Here is a 25,757-nt window from a genome sequence, read left to right on the forward strand (position 1 = left end):
GTGTCAGTGACTTTTGTAGCTACTTCTGTTAAAAATCTTTGTGAATACATTTTTCCTCCTTAATTTTTTATTTTAACTCTTGTTGTTTACTTCTTGCGTATTCGATTTCTGCACACAGCCTGAGCTCTCTTTAGTGCCCTCTAGTGTTTTCCTCCAGCAACACGTTCTGAATAATAATAACATTCGTAAAAGGTATAGATAGAAAAACAAAAACACTCACAGACGTGTAGGACATGGAGCCACTGACTCCTCCCTGACCCCGTCAGTCCAGACTGCTGACCTTTGAACTCATCTCAGCTCGGAAATGAAAAGTAAGGCCGGTCACACGCCACTTCAATAAATCAATACATGAATGTTTTCATCATGTTTCCACAAACAGGAAGAAAAACAAACACAAGCAGAGGATCAGGAAGTCAACAGTGACGTGTGGAAATATTTAATCTAAAGACTGAGTGCAGAAACGTTACAGAAATCAATCAAATGAAGCAGATTATCCCTCAATACAAAAATGTTTTCATGGAACATAAATAACATTGTGTTGGTGTGATGAGCAGAAACATGTTTATGATTCATAATCTCTTCGTCTGAATGGCTCTCACTCAAACACCTCAATGACTTTAATTCCCCAAAGGGTTTGAACTCTGAGGTCTTAATGCGACGCCGTGTTTTAATGATTGACTGATTGATCGGGTTGAATGGAGGAGAGGATGAGTCTGAAGATGTTTGGATTTTTCCCTCATTAATAAATAAACGGAGTTCATTTCCAAAAACACAGAATCATTAAGCAAAGTTCATCCTTTAAAAAATCTGTAAAAACACGGAGCATCGATATCTGCAGGAAGCTTTTCTGCTCCTAAATGTCACAAATTTGTTTGGATTGATTTTCCCTCGATCGATTTCAAAAGGTGGGGGGGATCGGGTTTAGGAGGAAAACTCTTCAGATAAAGTCTCTTCAAACAGTTTTAGGTCATGATCTGATCTGAAGAGATGATAAACCGTGGCATGATGAAGTAAGTTAATGCTGACTTAGGGCCAAATCCTTTAGCAGAGAAATGAAGATCTATAAGACATAAAAATCTGACCTCATCCTGAAACAAACGTGTGAAATCAAAGGGCAGATTCTTGTGAAGCACTTTGTGAACATGTCGAATAAGGCACTTTTAAATCAAATCATAAGATAAGGCTTTTTGACCCCCTCCTCCTCTATCATCATGTCTCTACTTTAGTGCAAATCTTTGTGTCTGATAACGCCCAAACATTTCTACTTCTTGTTGAAGAGCTTCCTGAAGACGCTCCTCCTGGATTTGCTCGGGTTGTCATCGGATGTCACAGTGCGGTCATCTTTGGTTTCAGGAGGTGGAGGAGGAGGCACAGATGGCGGCAGTGTACCTAAAGAGCAACAAAGTCTGTTCAGACTCAATGAAACCCTGGTTGCTAGATATGCTAACATGCTAACAACAGGTCATTTCACCTGAGTTGCGGCCCTCCTCTTCCCCGAGGTAGCGGTGTCTGTTGTAGTACGTGTGGGGGGGTTTAGGAGGAGGCGTGCCCTCAGTAGATGATTGTCTGTCGAGACTCTCAGGTTTTCTGTCAAGCGTTCGAGTTGATGCTGAATCGTCCGGAGTCTCGGCTAACTTCTCCAAACTCAGGTTGACTGAAGACGCTCTTCTGAACGACAACAAGCAAACATTAGTTTCGGAAACGTGTCGTTCACAAAATCCCCTGAAATCCCCAAACTTTGACTCTCTTAGTGACAAACAACGAAAATAAATATTAAAGGAGTCTTCCACTGTTTTAAATTACATCTTTTTTTTTTAAACATTTAAGATACATGCTGACTTTCAGCTTCTAATTCACTGATTTTTAACAAAACTGTTGAAAAAGACATTAGAAAAATCAAAAATAGGTAATGATTAGGGATGTCCCGATACAGATTTCTGACTTTTAATCTGTTTTTTCATGATACCATTTGTCGATACCGATCCAATACCAATACCTTTATCTGATAAGTCTCATACTGTGTTAATTGATTCTGTTGTCAATAATGAATCATATTTGTTGTATTAAAGTGAGCCCTGTTGGTACCTCCTCACTTTACAAATGTTGCAAGATGCTGTTTTACTATCATTGCTTTCCAAAGAGAAGTAGTCCTACACAGCGGACATGTTTGCAACATGGTTTAATTTACAACAGCCGTAAAGCGTGATGGTGCTGAAAACATGTAAAAAATGGATTGGTCACCATCCCGTAACAAAATCCAATGCTATCCAATCCTCCAAAATTAGCCATATCAGGTGCTGATATCCATCAGTGTATCGGATCGGGACATCCCTTTCCCTAGTAATGATGGTGACTTTGATACACAATCATTGATGTTCTGAAGCGTCCAATTACCAGCTGATTTATTTAAAAGTTGGTAACGCTTTATATCAAGGTCCTGTGATAAGCATTAATAAGACCCTTGTAATAACTTATAAGATGCTTATTCACATTATTTTTGTTTATAAGACTATATAACTGCTTAATAAGTGTTTAATAAGGTCATTGTAATAGTTAATACAAGACAACTCAATCTATAAGGTATATGGAACCTAAACCTAACCTGTAGGGCCTCACGCCTAACCCTTACAATGACCTTATTAAACACTTATTAAGCAGTTATATAGTCTTATAAACAAATAATAATGTGAATAAGCATCTTATAAGTTCTTACGAAGGTCTAATAAATGCTTATTACAGGACCTTAATATAAAGCGATACCGAAAAGTTTAACTTTGACCAAACAATTAGCTTTAACACTCAGGAATCATAAAGTTTCACTAAGTCTGCAGGTGTGGCTAAAGCTAGCAGAGCTAGCACCACCAGCCTACACTCCTCATGTTTGTGCTAGTTCATCATCTCTGTTTACTAAATCAACATATCATCAAACCACGCCACATTATCACATAATATCTGTCATCTGTGACTGTTTACATCCAGGTGGTAGAGCTTCAGAGCATCATGACAGCAGACCCGAACTACAACTAGTAGCTACATTACAGCTTAGACACAACATATGATCAGCATTTCAGTAAATGCAAACATTCCTGTTGAATAAATATTTCCCCATTTGTACATTTCTTCTCCGTGCTGCAAACTGAACCAGATCTAAAACATGATACCTGAATAGATCTGTGTCCTGTGCTGCTGTGTTTTTCACCACTGTGTGCCCGCTGAATAAAATTCACCTTGTCAAAGTATCTCATTAAAGAAAAACCCTGCTGGCCTGGGTTTCATTTCCCTGGCCTTTCACCCACCTGAGAGGTGCTCCGCCCCCCTGCCGTGCACAGTGTGAACAGGTAGATGTAAAAGTCAAAGTCAAATTACCTGACGCTGTTTGAAGGGAACCACTTGGGTCTGAGTCTTTTTAAGAACACGTCTGACTGACAGACGTCCTGTTTGACTCCAAACCAGAAAGCAGGAACACAGTTCTCTCCGTGTCGAAATTAATCTGAGGAGTTAAAATCTGACGACCAGGAGCGACTCAATCAAAGCAGGAGCGATCCAGCCGGTAATAAAAGTGACGGGAAGGGCTAAATATTAATGGATGAAGACTTTTTAAGTAAAAATTAATACTCACAAGAAAGATTATTTAAGTGTGGAGTTTACTGCCATAGCTAAAGAAGCAGATATTCAGACTTTTATGCTTAGATTTAACGTTGCTTTACAGCCAAGTTATCCATTCAGCACAGGTGTCAGAAACACAAAAATGACGCAAGTGTTGCCAACTATTTGACTCTTCAGTCCAGATTTTCATGATCTGAACGTTTAAGCTGCACAAGCACTGAAACAAACACTCTGTTTTCTTCTTTGTGTCTCTCTGGTTAATCTGTGATGGTTTAATGTGAGAGTATTTTTATCCTTCAGCAGGTTTATGAAGTGTTTAAAAATTCACAGTCTCTTTGTTGAGCAGCAGCGTGATGTGGAGCGCTGTTAGTCGTTCTACTTTAATAAAGAATATTTCTTTCACAACTGGTTCAGGAGTGATCTCTCAGGTACAGTGTGTGTGTGTGGGTGTGTTAGTGTGTTTACCCGGAGTCGTCAGAGTCGCTGCTGGCAGATTCAGGGGTGTTCTGCAGTTTCTTTATCCAGAGCTGCTGGAGGTCTCTGCTGGATGCTGCAAACAGGTACTGACTGCCATCCTCCAGTCTAAGATACACACACCACACACACACACACAGTCACAGAATGACACACACATGTCATTACAAAAAACTCTTCTAGCGTTTGTCCACAGGGTTAACTATAGTTTAAATCACAGGAACAGACAGAGAAGAGAAAAGAAAAAGAGGTAAAGCTTGTTGCAAACCCGTTATTTACCCTCCTCTAAAGCAGATTAGGAAACACAGGGAGCTTCGTTTGCTGAACGATTCAAGAGGAAACAGAATAAGAGGCCACAAAAGTGTTTTCAGACTCACATCAGTTTAAAAGTGTGCTCCTTCCTCCTGTAGTAAACGTTCTCTCTGCAAACTGCTCCAACCATGTTGATAGGAGGCCATCTAGAGGTCCTCTGAGGAAACACAGCACACACTCCACTGTTAGAGGGTTTATCACCGCATCATTCATTTTTGTTGCTGTTTTAACATCTCTAAATCAAAACCTGGTTCAACTATCACTGGGGAACACAATTTTTGTTGAGTTGGGTCTGACAGCTGTTTTTAACAAAAACAGATCTCAGTTTTTCTCTGTCACGTCAAGTTTTTGAACTATAGGATCCCTGTTTTCTTGAAAAATATGAAAAATACTTTACTTAACAGAGATGTGCTTGTTTTATAAAAATCTTCAAATATGAAAGAAACAGAAGGCCTGGGTGTGTGCATGTGTGTTTGTTTTTGTGGTTTGGGATGAAGCTGATGAAGCCTCATGGATGAGAGGAGAAACATCTACACAAACTCTGAATAGTCCAGTTGCCTGCGTTTGGAGCGTTCTAGACATAGACCGATATGGATTTTTCCGGGCCAACTGATACTGATTATTTGTAGTAAAGGAGGCCAATAACCGATATTTGAAGCCGATATTAATTTGCAGTCAAAGTGCAAATATTGGTGTCAAAATTTTGAACAATACGAACTCTAACACTTAACTTCATTCAAATACCTTTAAGCATGAGTTTATTAAACAGCTCCCAGGCTCAGCAGCATGTTTTTTTTTTTTGTTTTTTGTTTTGTTTTAGAAAACGTGAAGTTACTGACATCCCAATTACTCTTGTAAAAATTAATCATGAGAAATAAAAGATTATTGCATTTGAAAGGGTGTATTGCATTATAATGATATATTATCATTATATTAGTGGTTAATTTGGTCTCAAAATAAAATTGTCAATATTGTTTATCGTCAATAATTGTGGGACAATATATCATCCAGCAAAATTTGTTGTTGGCCCAGACCTAAAAAAAAGGCATGACTGCGATGTTTGTTTAACACTACTATGTTTTCACAAAGAGTATGTCTATTGGAGAAGCTACAGCAGCAGACATGATCTGGAACAAAAGAAATATAAACTTATGTAAATAAAACACTAAGATGGAATAGTTACAAGCTTGAAAAGTAAAAAACAGCATAAAATAGATAGAAGTTACGACGGTATGCCCATGGTTACAAGGTTAAGAGAAAAGCAGCACAAATCCTCTCAATTCCTGCCATGCTAGATTTCTGTTAGCAGATATTCTGACTGCACAAATAAGCTGGCAAGTCTTACTATAGCTAATCAGTGGAAGTTTGGTTATCTGGAGGGTAAGCTGTGGAGAAAAAACTTGACGTGGTAGAAAAAAACTGACTGCAATTTTGGAATCAGCAGGCCAATTTTAGTTTTAATCAGCATAAAAATCTAACTCAACAGAATTTTATTTACAAACTGTTTCCCTGTGTATTTAAATATAACTCCAGATCATTGTAAACATCAATAAAAAACACACTGCAGCTCTGTAAGATAAAATACCTCTGCAGCAGCCGCTCTGTCTCTGAACAGGCTGAACGTCTCCTCCTCCAGAACAGCAAACACCTCCTCCCAGTGCTCCAGACCCTACAGCAGCAGCAGCCAATCAGAAGAAGGCAAAGCACACCTGTCAGACCAATCACGACAGAGCTTGTCCTCCATAATGGAGGGAAATGTTTGTTTATTATCTCTTCATCCTGACTGTTGTCAGAAGTTTCTCACCTTGTTTCCTCCTTGTTTCAGTTTAATCTCCAGCGTCCCCTGCATCCTGATTGGCTGAGCTGATTTTACCTGAGCAGGTGAAACAAAATCAGTTTCTAGTAACCAATGATGTCCTGACAGTTATGTAGTCACAGTTTGTACCTCTGGTTCCAGCTCCTCCTCTGCTACATCCCCTAACCTCCTCTGTGGCTGTGGAGGAGACGGGAGCAGCTCCTCGGTCAAAGGAGCGGGGTCAGCTGATGCACCGTCCTCCTCTATGATTGGTTCAGCAAGCAGGGAGTCGATGTGCGTCACCTCTGTCGCAGCAAGCAGAGAATCGGGAACATCAGAATGGATTTGATGGTGTCTCCTTATTGGAGAAGGTGGGGATGCAGGAGGAGAGGATCTCTTAGCCACAGATGGAGGAGGAGGAGGAGGCTCAGTGGGAGCAACAAGCGATCTAATTGGAGGAGGAGGGTCAGGTGTTGTGGGCTTCTCGGAGAGGATTCGGGGTTTTGGAGCCAGAGGAGGTTTGGATCTGGGTCTTGGACGAGGCTCGTCTTCAGGAGTGTGTTTGGACGGAGAAGGGACGGAGGTTTCAGGGGAGGAGGGAGGTTTGGGTGGAGGAGACTGAGGACGTTTTGGAAACTCTGAGCGTCTGGTTCTGGACTTCAGAGTCGGGCTTGAGCAGGGACTATCAGAGGAGCTGCTCGACTCCTCTTCTGCCTCCAGTGTCATCTTCCGGCCACTGAAGCGTCTCCCAGAGTCCAAGTCCAGGCGGAGAGACGGACTCGGTGTAGGAGTAGCAGAAGCTGTGAGGCTGGTTTTCCTGTCCAGCACAGAGGGTGGTGTCGTTCTGTCCGCTCTGCTGCTGCTGACTCTGCGAATGAGGTCTCTCGAGGACATCTTCAAGGTCTTTGGATCTGAAGGATTCCTCCTCAGGGATGAAACCCTGGCAGGAGGTTTTCTGTCCTCAGAGTCCACGTCCTCCCTCCCAAGAAGATTCAGTCTCCTCTCTCTCTGATGGGATAGAAAGGATTAGATTAAAAAAAGTGCGTGTGTTCATTTTTGAAAGTCTGACATGATTATTATCCTTCCTTACCTGTGTTTTCTTCTTCTCTAGTGCAATAAAGCGGTCGCTCTGCGCCTGAATCATGGCCTCTAAGTCTTCCTGCCTCTTCAGCAGCTCCATGACGTCTGACACAGAGTCCTGAGGGGAGGAGACACATGTCCTGACACCCGTTCACAGAGTTGAGACAGTAGACTGTTAAATAATTATAAAATTAGAGTGGTGTGATGCCGTTTACTAAAACCAGAACTCCAAAAGTTCTTGATAATATCGTGGACCAAACATGAATCTGGTCTGGTCTGGACTCACCCCGAAGTCCTCAGCCATCAGTGTGTTTTCATAAGAGCTCAGCCAGCGCTCCGCCTGCTCCAGCTCCCTCTGCAGGGCAGCAATCTCCAGCTCCTCCTCATACAGCAGCCTGGTTTCCTCCCAAACTTTCTGCAGCTGCACCTCCAGCTCCTCCAGCTCCAACACTCTCTCCTCCACCTGAAGGTAAGAGAAGAAACAAAAGAGAAAGGTCAGGACATCAGGATTCATTTCAGATGTTTACTTGAGTCGTGTGTGTTCCTCACCTCTTTGGACGTGAAGTTTCCCATCACCATCAGACGCCTCCCCTCCTCTTTCAAAGCCTGTGATTTGCTCAGCTGTCTGTCCATCTGGACGCGGTACTCCTCGTGTTTTTTGATGAGCTGCTCCAGGTCTGTCCCCTCCACACTGAGAGCCTCTCCTCGCACTAGAGACAGCATCTCCCTGAGCCAGGCCCTGAGACAGAACACCAACATCAGACTGAACCTCCTACTCTGAGCTTCAGATACTTACAACTGAAGTGAGAAAGATGTTAGTCCAAGACTTTTTAATTTCTGGCACAAAAAATCACAACTTGACGTTATAAAACTACTGATTTAAACCATTTCAAACACACATCTGCCTATGTTGTAAGATGTGGAAGAAACCTACACGAGCTCGGTCAGGTGTGATAAGTATTTCTGCACATCCTCAGCCTGGCCCAGTCTGGCCCTTCGTTTGGAGGCCTTGTCCTGGATGCTGGTCCAGCAGACCTCCAGCTCCTCCAGCCTCTGAGTCACACCAGGTCGAGCCTGAGGCTGTTGTCTGCTCAGAGACCGTCCCTCCTCTCTGCTCCTCTTCACCTCCTCAGAGATCAGAGCCAGGTCCCTCTGACGGAGGACGGAAATGACAGGTTATACATGGATATTTTCATCAAAGCTACCATAACTTCATACTTCTAAACAAAATTCACCTCCAGGGCCTCGTGTTGTCTCAGCAGAGTCTGGATGGAGTGCAGGTCGTGGTCGTGATCCTCTGAGTCCAGTACAGCCTCCTTCTCAGCCATCCAGCCCTTCAGCTCGTCCACATCGTGATTAAACTGATGAATCTCCCTCGCGGATTGTAGCTCCTGCAGGACAAGAGCTGTTACCCCCTTTTCCTTACACCACTCTAAGAATCACTAAGACAAAATGTTTCTGTCTCCTCCTTGCTCAGAGTTGCTCTCAGAAGCTTCCTGAATCACTCTTAAGTTAAGAAGTTTTAGGCTGAGTTAGGAGCTCTCTGAGAGGACTCTGAGAAGCTTTGTGAATACGGGCTCGGGTCTCTTCGCTTTGTTCATGTCTTACCTGCTCCCTGGTCCTGATGCTGCTGTTCAGGTCTTCCCACAGGCGGCTGAGGGCGTCATCTCTCCTCCTGGCCTGGTCGTCCTGCTGCAGCCCTCTGCACAGCTGCTGGACTGAGGTCAGCCGACTGCGACCAAGACCTGAAATCTCCGACACCAGAACCTCCAACTTTTTCTGAAGGACCTGGGAGAAGAGGAGAGGAGGCAGATCCAAGATCCTGAAACCTTTGAGGCCAAAGGTTTTTGTCACCAGTTAAGAGTCCAGTTTCTTTTTGTGTGACTGACCTCTACATCCTCCAGATCTTGTCCGATGTCTTTGGACTCAGCGTGAGTCTTTTTGGAGGTCAGCCATGTTTGTAGTTCTTTGGCTTCTCTCTCAAACACATAAAGGCGGAGCTGGTCCTCGAGAGCAGCTCGGCGAGTGGCGGAGAGTCGGAGGAGAGTCTCAAATCGATCCAGGACATCAGGGAGAGACTCAGCGACCAGGTGGCTGAGACGGACAAATCCATTATGATCAGATTTTCTTCTTTTAAAAGAAAAAACAAAGTTTTTAAGCGTTCCAGTCCAGTTTTTTTTACCTGTTGGGATGTCTGAGGTGCTGCAGCGAGGCTCCGCCCTCCTGCAGTCTCTCCACAGTCTTCCTCTGGTTCTCTAGCTCCACATCCACAGAGTCCAGCTTCCTGAGCAGGGCTTCTGTGGCCTCTTCACTCCTCCCACAGTCCTTGGACTCCAAACCTGCCTGCTGCTCCTCCACCCACAGCTGGAACTCTGACACCTGAACACACAAACAGACAGGTTATCAAGCTGAAACCCATTTGATGAAGAAATCTACACTTTTCATTTTCCTGCCAGTGTTACCTCGGCTAGGAAGGTGTGGATGCTGAGCGCCTCCTGCAGGAGTTTGCCCTTCTTCTCCGCCTCCCTCAGCAGCTCCTCGTGGAGACTCTTTAGCTCCTCAAGACGTTCTCTGATGTCATGAGACGCAAAGTGACGAGCTCTGACCTGCAATTTGCGTTCTTATATTAGATCACACACATCATGAAAACTGCAAAAAGTGCCTCGGTATGAATGATGACTCCTCACCAGACTATGCCCCGCCTCCTGAACTGCCTGGATCAAAGGGATGCGGCCTGAGATCTCCTGCATCACAGCCTGAAAAGAAGATAGAAAACAAAGGTCTGATTGTTTGACATTATTTCAAAACCCTCTTTCAGGATCTAGCGTCCTGTCTGCGGCTCTACCTGATGTTTTTGGAGCAGCTGCTGGGAGCTGCTCAGGGAGCTCCCTAAGTCCTTCGTAGTGATGGATGGCAGTCTGTCGCTCAGCCAGGAGACCTCCTCCTCCACGTCTCTGTAGAACTGGAACAGAACCTGCCAGGCCTCGAGGGTGTCCCGTCGATTCTGCAGGGGCTCTGCCAGATTGTTGTATCTGAAGGAGAAGAAGAAAAAAACTGCTATAAATACCACGATGTAAATGTGCCAACACAACTCCTGTTTTTTATGTCTCATAATTCACAGAGTAGCTTTCAGACCTGTTGATGGTGTGCGACACTCTGGTCTGGATCTCCTCAGCCAGGAAGTTTCCCTGAGAGTGAAAACTCTTTGCTGTTTCAACCAGAGCCTGATCAATGAAAGAGAGATATACAGGGCAACGTCACGAGGGTTCAAACTTTTTCAAAGAAGGAAACTGTCAAAGTAAAGGTCATCACACACCCTGTCTTTTTTTTTATTTTAGATGCGTTTTTTGGATCCTAAATTTGAAAAAAATCCTGATCCTGAGCAGCTGTCAGTATGTTTGAAGTATGCGCGGCGTGCACACACACTCAGGTACAGACACACCATCACACCCACATATATACACGTTTTCATTTCTCAACTAAACATCGCCCAAAATGTGTAGAGAAAATATGTCAGAAAATGTGATTTTGCAAGTAGCCTACCGCGTCTCTGAATGGTCAAACTACCATGGAAACGAGCTGAGCAGATGGGAAATAACACACGATGAATGTTTCAGATTTAGTGCGCAAACATAATAGACATATAATGGGATCAAATTTATTTTCTATTGTGTAAGTTTCAGATGAAAGAAGCAGACTAAGTGTGCAAAGGCCTTAAGTCATGAATTTTGCTCTTTTTTTTGGTGTTTTCTTGATATCACTAAGTGTGGTTAAACATCTTTGTTTCATCACTACAGTCTTATGAAATCAAATCTCAACTGTCGCTCAATCGTGTCTTAATACCAGATGATAAGTGGTCAGATTTCTGCAGATACATGCTGCATCATGATGTTTTTAAGACTATCCTAAACTGCAAAGTTTTTAGTCTCGAATATTTCTTATCCTGCACTCTGAACTACTGTTATACACTTTTTTTCACCATCGCTCAGAATTTTTTACATGAGAATTTACCAAGCTTTAGCTAACTCAGCATGTGGAGAGCAGACAGCAGGTGTACCTGGATCCTGTCTCTGTGTCCGTCCACCTCCTCCTCCAGCCCCTGCAGAGCCTTTAGCAGTCTGTTCACTGATGGTAAGTCGCTTCCACAGTCCTCATTGGTCAGTTCCCTTTCCACTGAGCTCACACACTGCTCCATGTCATCCAGGGAGCGCTGGAACTGCAGCGCCTGGAAAAAAGAAAAAAAAAAAAAAAGAGTTTGAAAATGATTTCACTGACTTATTTCAAAGCTAAACTCCTGGTAACATTTTGTTTATCAATGGGTTGATTTCATGCAATGCTGTAAAACAGTTTTTGAAAAGAATAAAAATCTTGTTTTTTCTGTAGTACCTGGTAGGCCTCCTGCAGCCTGTTTTTTTTCTTCTTACAGTTTTTGATGAGAGCGTCCCAGCTGTCCGTCAGCTCTCTGAGTCGAGGCCGAACTTTCAGTTCAGCTGAATGAGACTCCAGCAGCTTCTCTCCTTCCTGCACAGAGACGGGACACCATCACTCAGGACGCAAACACTTTTTTCATTGGACCAGGGTTTAATCAAATCAGGAGTAATTTGGCCGTTTTGACCTTCTTTTCTGTCCACCTCTGTTTATTTACAGACAGAAGAGACTTCATAATATCAAACAAGAGTCAAAGGCAGATAGTGCCCTCTGCTGGTTTAACAGGAGTATTGATGTTCATGTTTTATTCCACCTGGAGGAAACTGTCTAACTGCCTCATAAGGTACAGGTAAGTTAGGCACAGACCTTCATCAGAGCATCGATCCTGTAGCGGTTAGCGAGGATCTCTGCCTCAAAGCTCTGATGTTTCAGTAGTTTGGCCTGAAGGTTGGTTGGTTCTCTCCAGTTCTCATCCAACGCAACAGCGTTACGCTCATTCAGCCACACACACACCTGGAAAACACACATTTCAAACAAGGTAAACCAACATGATTCAAGCCGGCTACATCAGTTTAATGACATTAGGTCCAGTCCAGTACCTGATAGCTGCTGGATAAAAACTGCTGCAACTGTAGAGATTGATCCAGAGCTTTATGACGAGACCTGCTCTGCTGCTGCAGCTGGCTCCACCTACAGACAAACACACAGGTAAATATAAACTCTGAAACAGAGAACTGGAGAATGTAGTAGCTTGATAAAATTTCCAAAAATGCTGTTTGTTTTTTGTTTTTGAACAAAGCAGCCAGATCTTAGACCTTTAATTGCACAGCGCAGCACAGTATACTTAAGTTTCATTTAGCAGATGCTTTTGTCCAAAGTGACGTACAACACAAGCAAGAATTAAGACAGAAGAGCGAGTGCGCCAAAGTGCTACAAGTTGATTGGCTGCTGTGCTGCCATTAAGTGCAGGAAGATTTTTTTTTACCAAGTAGAATAATGCAGCCATAACTAACCACAATTAATGGCTGCAACAATATAGTTCAATCTTCAGCAACATTCAAAGATCAGAGCTAAATATTCACTAAGAGCTGGTCTGAGACCTTCAGTCTCATTCTACCCCTGAAGACAAAGAGGAGAAAGTTCAGATTAAGTGTCTTAAAAGCAGAAATGGACTCTGTGGATCGTATAGAGTTTGGTAATTCATTCCACTATTTGGGCACAACAGAGGAGAAGAGTCTGGCTAGAGATTTAGAGCCACACTGCTGGGAGCACCAGGCATCTTTCACAAACAGAGTGTAGTGGGCCAGAAGGAGTGAAGACCTGGATGAGGGAGCCGTTCTTGTCAGTGCTTATGAAACTTGTCAATGAAATGAAACTGTACTAAAACAAGGACACATGTGGGTAAAGGATGTTTCAAAGTGTTTCAAACTATAAAGCTTGTGAAAAGTTCTCTGTGATCACACAAACCTGGTTTTGAGCGCCCTGCTCTTCGCTCTGATGTTGTCAGAGTCGTAGTGCTTCTCTTGGATCATCTTCTGGGTCAGTTTCTCCACCTGGTCCAGCTGATCCACCTGAGCCTCCAGGGATTCCTCAAACTGAGCCTGTTTCCTCTGCAGAGTCTCCACCTCTGTCACAGAGCTCTGCGCCAACAGGAGCAAGAGGAGAGGATGAGTATGAGCTGCATTTGTTTAACATCGACCAGAGATCTATGTATTAAAAAAAAGCAGCTTGGCCAGTTTGTAGATTTGGATGTTTTTACCCCAAGGTCTTGGTTGGACAGGAAGGCCTCCTTGTTGCTGAGCCAGCTCTCACACTGCTCGACTGAGGCCAGGAACACCTGCAGATTGAAGAATCAGGAAAAACTATTTTATTATGACACTGACGCAGATGTACTCAGTAAACATAAAACATCTTCTTAATCAAATTTAGTAAATAAAACAAGACATCCCAGGAGGCATTTCAAACTGACCCAAAGGTTAGTAAAATTATTATTTTATGATTCTGACCTGCAGGGTTCTGGCCTGCTCCAGGGTCTTGCTGCGCTTCAGCCAGGCCCGGTCCAGCTCAGACTTGGCCTCCTCCAGCTGGTTTAGAGCCTTCTGAATCTCTGCCTTTGAGCTGTGACCAGTCCGGATCAGACCCTGACCATAGTCCCTGACTGAGTCTGTGCGCTCGACCCGGGCGTCTATCTCTGTCTGAAATCAAAATGACGGCAGAAGAGGTTGTTCAGTTTGTCACTTCTGATTGGCTACTTGGGCACAGAGGTGCAGCAGAGCTCCACCACTTCCCACCTTCCAGTCCTGATGCTCCACGATGAGCCGGTCAGCCTCAGCTCTGGTCTTGGGGAGTCCTTTCTCTGCCATCTCGCTGCTCTGTTTGATGCTCCACTCCAGCAGGAGGCGCTGGTTGGCTTTGAAGAGCTGCAGCTGGTGAGCCTCCTGCAGCTTCTCCTTCCTGGTTAAATAACAGTCTCACTGAGGCGGGGCATGTCCAAAAAGTCCTCTCAAACTTTCACACCGTTTTTTCAACGGTTATCAAATCAGAGAAAGTTAAAACCAACCTTTCTTTCACCTCCTTGTCCAGAGTCTTCAGAACTTTCTGGACCTCCTTCTGTTTGTTCTTCAGCTTGTCGCTCATCCCTGATCGATCTTTTAGGTGACCTGATACCTCTTTCTCCAGCGCCTGGAAAGAAGAGAGGCAGGAGCATTTATATTTACATCTAGGAGCAGTTTATAAAACATGAATGTCTATAAAACCCTTTCCACTCACCTTCGACCTCTCCTGGATGACCCTGACCTCTCTCTCAGTCTCCTCATGGCGTCTGATCAGGTTCTCTACACTGTCCACGTCAAAACCGCAATCCTGACCCTGCAGCAGCAGCATCTGCACGGAGTCAGAGCAAACAGCGTCATGCTGCATAAAAATACTGCTGCACAAGAAGAGAGACAGTTAATTTAATACTCTCTGACTGACCTTCTCATTGGCTCTGTCTCTGACCTCCTCCAGCTCTCTGATGAGGCCATGGACCACCAGCGCCCCCTCCAGCTTCTTCTTATAATTATTCAGATCTCCATGAAACTTGCTCCACCTGGAAAAGACGAAACATCAAGTGTTACATGAAGAAAATAAGTCACAGAGTGTGGTTAAATATGAGTGTTACCTGTCGTTGAGCTGCTGTCTCCTCTGCCTCACAGTCACCAGCTCTTCATCACTCTGTCTCTTCTCCAGTCGAGCTGCCAGTCTGTTGATGGCTGTGATGTGAGCGTCATCCACCGTCACATCCTGTTAAGAAACATTTCTTCATTAAACTGTTTTATGTGCTGGTTATAACCAGCTGAGTGTGACACTAAACAAAACATCTCCTCACCCCATCGCCCGTCCCTCTGAACTCGCTGAGTTTCTTCAGCAGCTGAACTCCGTGCTCGTAATCCTTCCCAAGATCTCCAACGTTAATCATCACCTCCTGAGACACAGAGAGATCAGACACAGAGATTACACCTCGTAGAAACACTGTAGCTTCTTCTTCCTTTCTCTGTACGTCCCTCCTCTCCTACCTTCTGTCTGATCCAGGCCTCCACCTCTTCCACTTTCTGCAGAAACTCCAGAAAGTCTCTGTTATCCTCCAGAGCTTTCCCTCGGATGGCAAGCGCCTTCTTCAGCTCCTCCCAGTGTAGCTCCAGAGCTGCTGAGCTCCTCTTTACCTCTTTAGACCTTGGGAGGCGAAGGGAGACCAGCTTCTCTCCAGCCTGGAGGTAAAGAACAAAAATATGGTCTTTACCAAATCTCCCAGAAATTGAACCAGGACGACAGTCTTAACGTAGCCTGCCTGTATTCACAACCTCTCCCCTTCACTCAGAATCTAGTCTTATTTGTCTCACCTCTTGTTTCTTTTCTTACCAGCAGAACAGAAGCGATGATCTGACTGTGAGCGAGGATCTCAGCCTCGAACACTTGATGCTTCTGGAGAAGCTTCATCTTGGCCTGCAGGTTGCTGAGGTCAGCTTTACCGTCCTCTGCCATCTTCTGCATCCGCTCAGACACCCACTCTTCAGCCTAAAAGACACACATGGGATCACTTTGAACAAATCATCACATTTTAAAATACTCTGAGGAGTCATTAAAGGAAAATAAGAAGGGGGCAAAGAGATGTGATTGCTGGTCAGATACCTCTGAAACGTCTCGGTTGAAGATGCACAGCATCTTGGAGAGCTCCAGCTCCTCCCTGCGTTTGGCGGACAGCTCCTTGATCCCATCCCGTCGCTGGAGGAGGGCTTTAAGTTTGGATTTCACACGTCCGCTCTTCTCTCTGCTCAGCTGCTTCTTCAATCGCTCTGACAGCTCCTTCAGAGAGGACAACTGCACCAAAAAGAAGAAAGGGTAGAAACAAACGCCAGCTCTGAGTTAAAGATTATGACTTCAGCAAACAGTGGAGCTTATCATGGGATGTGTTAGAAAACACTGGGGCTGTGTCTGAAATCACTCCTTATTCACTATATAGTGAATAACTGTTTTGTAGTGCTGCCCAAAATCTTAATGAGCACGGTCCTACACTATATATTTAACTCAATGTGTCCCGCTTTGCATTTTGAGAAGTAGTGTGTTAGCAATGCTCACTATATGAACAACATATACCATCATGTGTTGCAGTTCAAACGGGAAAAAATGGCTGATAACATGATTGATAAATACTCATAACATGAAACAACAACACATACTGTCAAGGAATAACACCTAGCTCTCTGTTTAACTTTCGGACGAGCCAGTCTCACAACTCCGAACAGAGAAACAAACAACACAGACATTAGCCGCTGAACAGTCAATCGCAAGTGATGCATTCACTGGACCTCGTAATTCTCAAACACGGCATAAGTCGTACCGCAAATATATGGTTGGTATCTATTTGAAAAAAAAAGTCTAATAAATGCAACTTTTCTATTTGGTTATTGTGGAAAAATATGCTAAGTATATTATAAGTATATTAGTTACCTCAGCCAAGGAGGTCATGTTCTTGGGAGAGTTTGTTTGTTTGTTTTGAACAACAAAAAGTTATGAGCCGTTCTTGATGAAATTTTCAGGAAATTTTCAAAATGGGATAAAGAAAAAGTGGTTAAATTCTGAAGGTAATCCAGATCACTGTCTGGATCCAGGATTTTTTTTAAGGCTTCTTTATCATTGTGAGATAGGGCCGTTTTCACCGAATGCGTATATAACTCCCCGATAAATAGTCGGATTGCTTTGTAAAAAAAATACAAAACAAGGTCACCATAATTTCTGACAGATGTAAAAGTACGATCCAGATCCTGGCAATATTCTGGATACTAAGATCTGGAATATGAAATATGTACTGGGTCATCATCATTTTCAACACGGTCAGGAAACAAATTATCATACAAACCTGTAACTAACACCAAATTGTAGCAGACAGTCTGCTGAAAGGGAGTATAACATTAAAGTAAGACTAAATTGTTGCATCACAATCACAGTATGCTTGGTGGAGGTCTGTGCTCTCTGAGTGCTTTTCAAGTTATCACTGAAATTCATACCGTTTTGCTGTGTTCGAGAAAGTGTAAATCCCCAGCCGTCCATGAGCGATACAAGAGTAATGACGTCACTGTTGTTTTAATTTTACTAATTGAGTGAACTATATAGTCCACTTCATCTAATCCACTATACAGTGAGTTGGGAGTGAGGGATTAGTGAATGATTTCAGACACAACCTGGGATTACTTTGAATTTTAAAGACTTGTCTTTGGTAGTTTTTGTAGATTTTGTGATGAACTGATACTTCTGGTTATATTCTGATGAACAGATCTGTTAGTAAAGTTTAAAATCCAAAATGAGGAAAAAAGGAAAGCACTGACCTTCTCCTCCTGCGAGCTGAGCAGCTTCTCGAAGGCTTCATGACGCTTGATCAAACCCTCCGTTTCATCAACCGTGTTTCCCAGAGTGCCATTCTGCAGCAGGATCTGTGGAGATTGTCAGTGAATCAGACATTAAATGTGAAGTTTGTTATTTCCTCTGCAGAGCTAACTGAGCATGAGTACCTCTTGTGAGCTGGAAGTTTTGTCCATGCTGTTAACATCTCTGTAGAAGACCTGCTCCAGGTGGACCGTCTCTAACCAGCGCTGTTTTTGGTTCCACTGCTGCTCCAGTTTGTCCCGCTCAGCCTGCAGCGCCTCAAGTTTCTCCAGCACCTGTAGGAACTGAAGTTAGACCCCTCTGACAGTAGGTAACAGCAAAGCCTCCAGTGACTGTGCGCCCCACCTCCTTCCTGTGTCTCCTGTCCTGAGCCTGCAGCTCCTCGCCCATGTCCAGAACCTGCTGGTATGTCTCCTGTCTGGCTTCCATCTCTGCCCACAGCTGCTGGTGCTGGGCCAGCTGGAGGTCAGCTGTCGCCACGTCGCTGATGCTCTCCTCAGCAGCCATGGCACCAATCAGCTGACTGCACCACAGGAGGTAATCCTGCGCCTGTAGGGTGCACAGACATGTGAGTCAGTCGTGATATGTAAGATGAGAAGAGTGCTTGGTTATTTGTCTGTTTGTCCTCATCACCGTGTTGAGGAACAGGTATCTCTGGCACGCCAGTTTCAGCTCCTCCTCTCTCCGCTCGGCCTGGAGACGGAGCTCCTCCCAGCGCTCCACCAATTCCTGCTGCAGTTCCTGTAGGCGGAGCTTAAGCTGAGGTGTGCAGAGGTCCAGGACAGGGTCTATGGAGTCCAGTTGCTCCTGTAACTGAAACACAGGAAAACATAAACATCCACTTTAACAGAGGTGATTGTCAAAATGTCTTAACAGGAAAAACAAGATGGAGGTCACAGGTCTGAGCTGCATCCCATGCCCTCTCCGTACCTGTTGCTCTGTGGCCGCCAGCTCATGGAGCAAAGCTTCGTGTTTCCTCAGCTGTGACGTCACGCCACGCAAATCCTTAGCCACATCATCAGGAATGCTCTTCTGCCGCTCCTGCAGAGGAGGAAAAGCAGTACTTTGACATTAGAATGTCCGTTCATATCTTTGGATTTTGGTTAGGTACGTTTCTAAAGCTAAATTGGTACCTTGATGAGCGTCAGAGCGTCAGCCAGGTCTTGATAAAAGCCGTGACATTCCTCAGCTCTCTGCAGCTGATCCTGACGCTCTCTGGCCACGCTTTTCAAATCCTCCCAGGATGCACTGCAAACAATGTAAACACATTCATTTTTCTGCCACAAATAAGGAAATCCACGTACTAGTTCTTTAATTCAACGATTAAAGAATTTTTTATAAAAAGTGAGGTGTGAGGTGACACGATCTAAACTTCATACCTGAGCTGCTGCAGCGTCTCTCTCACTGAAGAGCTCTGAGGATGTTTGTTGCGGATCAGCTGAGCACCCAGGTCGCTGCAGCTTTGCAGTCTGTCCTCTCCAACCTCGAGCTGCTTCAGGAAACCTTCAAACTTCCCACGAAGCAGCTGAAACCCCCAATACAGAGACAGAAACCCTATAACCTCTCACGCTTTGACTTGTTCTTATTTTTGGACATTAAAAAATGATGGATGGTGAGTCAGTTTTTAGAAATTATTCAGGAGATCTGACATCACGTTGTTAGATAGTTGAGGAAAAAATCTGTGCACTGCTGGAGAAAAAGGTAACTTTTTTTCCAACTTATCTTATAAACAAAGACTAAAATGAAAGTTTTAAACTTGGGGAAAAAAAAAAGATTTTTGAACAAAATAATTAACATTAAAAGGTGAAATATTATTCTTTTAAAAAAACTTAAAAGTCAATTTATTTTAAAATTTGATGCACCCAAATCATGTATGCTGCATTTTTATTCCCCCCCCCCAAAAAAACAGTATGACTATTCAGGCCTACTGAAAATTCCTCTGTTTCTTTCTCAGCAAGCTGTTTCATCCTCTGGAACATAATATGCAAATGAGCTTGGGTTAACCCCACCCTTTCAGGGAGTAACTTGCAGCCCAAGCATTCTGTTACCAGGGTAACTTTACTACAAACAAACTGCCAGACATGAAAGCATCATTCCGTTCTGAGGATGTGCAGAAAAGAGGGGCTAGCAAAGAAGGGGGTGGGTGGATCGGTGTTGTAGACCTGCCAGTGTCACATATTTCTGTCAGTAAACCATATTAAAGTGGATTTTGTGTAATATTTCTCCTTTGAAATCACTGAACAAAAAATCCTAAAACGTCAATACATCATTTTTGTCTCCCACCTTTGGAATGAAACCGTTTTTATTCAGAAATCTGTTGATGTTTATTTTTGCATTCTGTGGAACACTTTCAGACCTTTACTCTCTGCTTCAGTTTTACTTCTGCACTTGTTCGAGCCTGCATTCAAAATGCAAAACCCAATGATTTCGTGCTTGAAGGCAGAAATTCTCACCTTGAAACAAATAGCAGAGGACTATGGTTTGGAAGTGAGCAAGGAGAAGACAGCCAACAGTTCGCTGAAAAACAAAATCAAGGTTCTAAAAGAAGAGCTGGAAAACAAGGAAAATGAGAAGAGCCAGTTGAAGGAGCAGCTCAAGTCCTCCAAGAAGGAGGTCGACAACCTGCAAGAAGCTTTAGACAAAGAACAAACCAGGGGCTGCAGATTGTTCAAAAAGCAAAAACAGATTAAAGAAGAATCAGAGAAGCGGGTGGCTGATGCTACGAGGGACTTCGAGAAAAAGTCCCAGGAGCAGAAACAGAAGATTCAAGAACTGCAGCACATGCTTGCAGACAATAAAAAGAGTTTGGAGGAGGAGAAGAAGACGACGAAGGAAAAGAAGATAATGAAAAGAAAGTGTCAGCTTACAGAGCAGATAACGGAGTTGGAGAACAAGATGAAAACCAGAGAGAAAGAGCACCAGACAAAGGTAAAAGCTCTTGAAGGAAAAATAACAGATCTGAACCGGGGTGTTTCAGAATATAACAAACAAATGAGTAACCTTGAAGCGTCATGGCAGGAAAAATTCAGAAAGCTGTTGAAGAAGTATTTTCTTGACAGCAGATCATTTGAGAACGAGATGAGGGAGTTAAAAGAGGAACTGAAACAGTGTAGGGATGATCTCCCAAAGAAAGCCGAGCTTTTAGAAACACAACTGGCTGAGAAGGAAAAAAACACTGAGATGATAAATCATAAGATGCAGTGTTTAAAGAAATTCAACCAACAACTGACGGCAAACAACAAAAAAATCATCGCTGAACAGGTTGAGTTACAGACGCGATATGATAAAATGCTGGAAACTTTTAAAAAGCTGGTGAAGGAAAACCGTGACAACAAATCTGCCAGAGAAAACGCAGAGGAGGAAAAAGACTTGTTGCATAGTTGTTACAATGAAATGGACCAAAATAAGAAAAGTCTTGCAGTTACAGTTAAAAGCAGGGGAGTGGAGATAAAAAGGCTGACTGAAGAGATTCACAAACTGAAGTCCTTCCAAGAAAATGTCAAATACGACATAAACAAGTGCAAGACCAACATCGGGGATTACAAGCTGCTGAAAACTACAGTCATTGCTCTCTACAAACGCCACGTCCAAGATCATGACATAGAGGAGGAGGATGAAGACAGCATAAGAGCGACGAAGACTGCAGTTGCTCATTTTGAGTCTCAAATGCAGCGCGGTAAAAATAGCCTGGATGCAAAGGACAGGACGATCAGGAATTTACGCATGGCAAATGCTTCCCTGCGTAACGAGATGGTCAATGGATACAACGAACAGTTTCTCTTAAATTGTGAACTTAAAAAGGAGCAAAAACAAAAAAGACAGGAGATCGCTCAGCTGAAGTCTCAACTTCGTCTGTACGAGAAGGAAAGAGTCATCATGGAATCTGATAGACTGGAGTATGTGGACCCCATACCAGAAAAAGAGGTCAAACAAAGTGAGCAGAGGCCTGTTCAGCAAAAAACTACTAAGTCCATGATCAAGAGTTATTTCTCGTTTGCAACCAGAAAAAAGCTCCATACAAGAGGCAACAGAGTGACACCAGCCAGGCCCTGAGGACCACAGTGATACAGCCTGGATCCATGCGTCACTGAGCAGGTTCAATCCATGGAAGGTGATGGTGTTAAGTGAGCCAAATGAGCCCAGTTCCTGCAGGATCTTCAAGAGCTTTGGATTCAAGGGCAGCCCAACACAGGAAACTTCACCATCTACATGAAGAGTTGAATAAACTGGGAGGAAACTGCTTAAACTAGATTTGACTGTTTTCTTATATACTTGAGCATTAACAGTACTCTTTATCCTCTTTTTGATCTCTTTTTTTCTCACATTTTTTCTAGATGTGCTTTTCACAGAGCATGTTTTAATCATCAAATTGATGCTTTTATCTAATTTTTATTTAATTTTTAACTTTTTTCTTTGACAGTATCATGAGCAGTATTTTAAATCATTTAATTGTTTGAATCTTTTACCTTTTTTTAATTTTCACAGATGCTTTCCTTTTCTTTATTTGGTGGTGGTTCTTAGCCTTTTATATATTTCTATATTTTTCCTCACATTTCTCTTTTACTTCTTCTCTTCTATTTATTTTAACTGGTTGTTTTATTATGTAAAGCACTTTGTAACTCTGTTTTGAAAAGTACTATAGTAATAAAAGTTTATTATTACTTTTATCATTATTATTATTACTTTGTGTCGCTAAAATTTAAATTCTTAAACTTGGAAAATGCAAGATCTTAATGAACGTAAACGTTTATACGGCTACAACTCTTAAATCAAATAGTCTCATACAGACATTTGATGCTGCTAACATTAAACTTACTGCACTATTTTGACCATAGTATAATTTAAAATCTATTGTCTCTTAAAATAACAAGCTTTTATTTTGCAGTTTTTCTCACTGGGACACCACTAAGGAGAATTTTATTGTGTTATTGTGTTAACGAGATGTCAGCTTTTGAGAGTTTTGATTAAAAAAATGTTTTGCAGGCTGTCACTTCCTACAGCAGCTTCCACCGTCCGCTGTAGGAAGTGACGCAACAACAGACAGCTGATCTCTTGACACACAGGTGACAAGTAAGTCTAAGTGAACTGGTCACCAGCAGAGCTTCCAGTGGTGTGTGCAGCACTATTTTCTCACATATTGTTCCAGACTTGTCCATCATTCTGCAGCTGTTAAATGACTGGTATCCAAATGCAGCGATCTGTCTATATAGTTCAGAAATGTGTCATATTTTCAATTTATCTGTACAGTAAAAATTGCAGATACATCACCTGAACATGCTGGTAGTCGTTGCCCAGGTCCTGAGACTCTGCTATCTGTCGCTGCCGGTTCATCCAGTCCTCCTGCTCAGAGGACTCCCGTCTGAACTCGTGCAGGAGGAGGACTTCCTTTAACCTCTGACCCCTGTCAGAGGAGACACGGGTAGAAAACATGTGCATGAAGTGTGCCAAATGAACAGGCGAGACTGGTCAGGGCAGACAAATAGAGACAGATAACCTTTCACACACACATTCACACCTACAGGCTATTCATAATCATGAGCATGTCTTTGGACTGTGAGAGGAAGCTGGGTACACACCCATGAACGGGGTCCGGCGCCACTATGCAATCCCTGAATTACACAGTGTTGTTTTTTTTTATGTAATATTAAAACATACTTTTTTGTGCTGAATGAAATCGATTATACTAATTAATTTACTCTGTATAAAGGAACATGAAAGGAGTATTTTTTGCTGTCCTAAGCAGAACCCCAATTCCAGAAGATAGGACATGTTTTCTGTTTTATGTATAGAAAAAATGAAAACAATGATTTGTAAATTTCCCAAGCTATATTTTTCTACTCATTGTCACAACTTTTTTGGAATTCAATACTTTAATATTTAAAAAAATTAGATGTGAACTGTTTAAGGATGGGGTGTTGTTTCTTTTTTTACTGTACAAACAACCAGCTTTCTTTATACCCAACCTATATCTAACCCAACCCTTTCAATATGGAAAAGCAGGATGCCTCCTCTTTAGAGAAGGTAACTACAGGGTTGTTGCTTTCAAACAAGTGTTTTAAAGTGAAGTATAAGAATTTCATTTAGACAAACTTATAATGTTTAAAGTATGACTAGGACGAAAGTAATGGGAAGAGGTGATATGAGTCAATTTTTTACCTGAGAGCAGCCTGGTGCTGCAGTTGCTGGTTCAGACTGCTGAGGCGACTGTAAGGCCGGCTAAGTTCTTCCAGTCTCCAGTTCTGGACTGCCTGATCTACCTGATCTCCCAGCTCTTCCACCTCCACCTCCAGCACCTCTAGCTGACCCTCCAGCACCTGCAGCAAGAAAACCATTTACTTTAACATCACACATTCTGTGAAAAGAAGAGAAAATGCAGCAAAATAGATTCAAATAGAAAAGTTCAACAGCAACTCAGTTAAACTTTTAGAGATCATAATTTAACCAGAACTATAAGGAGACCACAGATAGTTCCCTGGGGTGTCCCTGCTGTGTGTTGTTGTACCTGGTGTTTGGTGATAAGACTCTGTGTAGCCAGCTGGTCTTTCCCATAGTCGTCTGTGTTCACCACACTGAGTGTCTCAGTCAGCCTGGACTCCAGCTCTGAGCAGTCCAACAGCAGCTGGAGAGGATCCGGTTAAAATCCAAAATTAGCACAAACAGCTTCAAAAAGAACCAAGACATGAAATCCTCCCTCATGGTGTTGAATGAACAAAGTTTCTGTTTAAATATTGACCTAAACTTACTCCAACCTGATCATCTGTGTTGCTCTTACCTGCTCCCTGGTGATGGCCTTGCTCAGGTGAGCGGCTCTTTTGCAGCAGACCTCTTCTAGCTCCTCCCACTCTGCACACAGGTGGCTGCACCTGCAGATGAAAAACAGTCAAGTTGTCATTACAAAAAGAATCAGACTCTCAGATTAGCTACACTGAAGAAAAAGACAGATATCCCTGAAATAGATGTGACACTGCACCTCTGGAGCACTTCATCTCCGTCTGATTTGTGGGATTTAGCCAGGCTCCGCCCCTTCTCCAGGACGTGATTCAGGTACTTCTGATGAGCGTTCACTTCTGCCTGCAACTCCTATGAGACACAAAGTTGGCATGGGCAGTTTTTTAGTTAAGCCGTTTTCTTCTAAAGTTGAATGTTTTATGTTCCTATTCCACCATTTCCTTCCATGAGTGATTTTGTTTAAGGTTAAGTTTACCTTGTGTTTCTGCATGAGGCTGATGGCTCCAGCCAGAGACTTGTCGTACCCTGTTGATCCAGATGCAGGAAGGTGTTCGGAGATCCAGCTGAGCTCCAAGTCCACGTCATGATAGAACCCAAACAGCAGCACGGACGCCTCCAGCTGAGCTCGACGCCGGTCCAGAGGCTTCTGGAGAGACTTGAACCTTGAAAACAAAACCCAGTGTCAGCGTCACATTCATAAGAAATACATCCAACATTAAAGTAACATTTTTTCATTTAAACTGGAGACAGGTGGAGCAGAGTCAACAGGTCTCTTCAGAATCACTCACAGTGTGAGGTAAGTGTCTGTCTCCTTCAGGATCCTCTGAGAGTCAAAGTGGTTGGAGGCGAGGTGTTTGGCTCTGCCGACGATGGAGTTGATCTTCTCAGCCAGCTCCTTGGCCTCCTGCTCCAGCTGTTGATGCTCCTTTACACAGAAACACACAAGTTACTCGCTCAACAATAAACACTGGTTGTATTTCAACTCAACAAAACTTCTGAAATCTCTTTTACAGGCTGATAACTCTACTTTCATTAGCGTCAGTGTCTCACCTTCAGAAGCTGTCGGCTGGAGCGGAGGTCGTGACCTTTGGCTGCGTTGTTGAGCATCCACTGGATGGCTTCGATCTTCAGCTTGGCATCCTGAAGAGAGGAGGAAGAGTCAATACTATAATATAATAATAAATGGGTCTGATACAGACATTAAATGATAGCTACGTTGAATAGTCACTGAATTATGGGTTCACCTGCAGCAGCTCCATCAGCTGCTCCTGCTGTCCCGCCTGTCTCAGTTTGTCTCCTCTGTCCGCCATCTTGTCTTGGAGTCTCCTCCAGCGGCTGCTGACCTGTGTGGACTTCCTCCTGATGCTCTGACTGTTGTAGTGCTCCTCAGCGAGCATCTGCTCCCCGAGCTGTT

The 25,757-nt window shown here is 43.3% G+C and overlaps 1 protein-coding gene across 1 annotated transcript in view; it reads right to left on the reverse strand.

The window, feature by feature from the left end:
- Nucleotides 1-429: 429 nt before the first annotated feature.
- Nucleotides 430-25,757, reverse strand: part of sptbn5 (spectrin, beta, non-erythrocytic 5) — a 43,056-nt gene continuing 17,728 nt past the window's right edge. Inside the window, exons 29-79 of the mRNA XM_074692864.1 lie at nt 25,588-25,752; nt 25,394-25,483; nt 25,132-25,268; nt 24,819-25,005; nt 24,585-24,694; nt 24,387-24,477; nt 24,117-24,233; nt 23,771-23,928; nt 22,883-23,015; nt 18,994-19,139; nt 18,748-18,862; nt 18,545-18,655; nt 18,248-18,427; nt 17,960-18,163; nt 17,740-17,889; nt 17,557-17,661; nt 15,863-16,051; nt 15,593-15,748; nt 15,250-15,441; nt 15,063-15,158; nt 14,856-14,977; nt 14,669-14,783; nt 14,465-14,578; nt 14,256-14,377; nt 13,987-14,149; nt 13,702-13,890; nt 13,455-13,532; nt 13,163-13,335; nt 12,295-12,385; nt 12,062-12,208; nt 11,654-11,788; nt 11,325-11,492; nt 10,403-10,491; nt 10,113-10,299; nt 9,955-10,023; nt 9,730-9,873; nt 9,450-9,646; nt 9,157-9,361; nt 8,876-9,055; nt 8,503-8,658; nt 8,202-8,419; nt 7,817-8,006; nt 7,554-7,730; nt 7,278-7,385; nt 6,338-7,195; nt 6,197-6,265; nt 5,978-6,061; nt 4,458-4,549; nt 4,072-4,188; nt 1,472-1,668; nt 430-1,389 (exon numbers count right to left, since the gene is read on the reverse strand). Of these exons, the coding sequence (XP_074548965.1) occupies nt 1,262-1,389; nt 1,472-1,668; nt 4,072-4,188; nt 4,458-4,549; nt 5,978-6,061; nt 6,197-6,265; nt 6,338-7,195; nt 7,278-7,385; nt 7,554-7,730; nt 7,817-8,006; nt 8,202-8,419; nt 8,503-8,658; nt 8,876-9,055; nt 9,157-9,361; nt 9,450-9,646; nt 9,730-9,873; nt 9,955-10,023; nt 10,113-10,299; nt 10,403-10,491; nt 11,325-11,492; nt 11,654-11,788; nt 12,062-12,208; nt 12,295-12,385; nt 13,163-13,335; nt 13,455-13,532; nt 13,702-13,890; nt 13,987-14,149; nt 14,256-14,377; nt 14,465-14,578; nt 14,669-14,783; nt 14,856-14,977; nt 15,063-15,158; nt 15,250-15,441; nt 15,593-15,748; nt 15,863-16,051; nt 17,557-17,661; nt 17,740-17,889; nt 17,960-18,163; nt 18,248-18,427; nt 18,545-18,655; nt 18,748-18,862; nt 18,994-19,139; nt 22,883-23,015; nt 23,771-23,928; nt 24,117-24,233; nt 24,387-24,477; nt 24,585-24,694; nt 24,819-25,005; nt 25,132-25,268; nt 25,394-25,483; nt 25,588-25,752 (7,914 nt within the window). The 3' untranslated portion in view covers nt 430-1,261. The remainder of the gene's footprint in view (nt 1,390-1,471; nt 1,669-4,071; nt 4,189-4,457; nt 4,550-5,977; nt 6,062-6,196; nt 6,266-6,337; nt 7,196-7,277; nt 7,386-7,553; nt 7,731-7,816; nt 8,007-8,201; nt 8,420-8,502; nt 8,659-8,875; nt 9,056-9,156; nt 9,362-9,449; nt 9,647-9,729; nt 9,874-9,954; nt 10,024-10,112; nt 10,300-10,402; nt 10,492-11,324; nt 11,493-11,653; nt 11,789-12,061; nt 12,209-12,294; nt 12,386-13,162; nt 13,336-13,454; nt 13,533-13,701; nt 13,891-13,986; nt 14,150-14,255; nt 14,378-14,464; nt 14,579-14,668; nt 14,784-14,855; nt 14,978-15,062; nt 15,159-15,249; nt 15,442-15,592; nt 15,749-15,862; nt 16,052-17,556; nt 17,662-17,739; nt 17,890-17,959; nt 18,164-18,247; nt 18,428-18,544; nt 18,656-18,747; nt 18,863-18,993; nt 19,140-22,882; nt 23,016-23,770; nt 23,929-24,116; nt 24,234-24,386; nt 24,478-24,584; nt 24,695-24,818; nt 25,006-25,131; nt 25,269-25,393; nt 25,484-25,587; nt 25,753-25,757) is intronic.

The sequence above is a fragment of the Halichoeres trimaculatus genome, unplaced genomic scaffold (genome assembly GCF_033239565.1).
Source record: "Halichoeres trimaculatus isolate MK-OKI-2021-1 unplaced genomic scaffold, fHalTri1.1 fHalTri1_scaffold_17, whole genome shotgun sequence".
Classification (NCBI taxonomy): domain Eukaryota; kingdom Metazoa; phylum Chordata; class Actinopteri; order Labriformes; family Labridae; genus Halichoeres; species Halichoeres trimaculatus.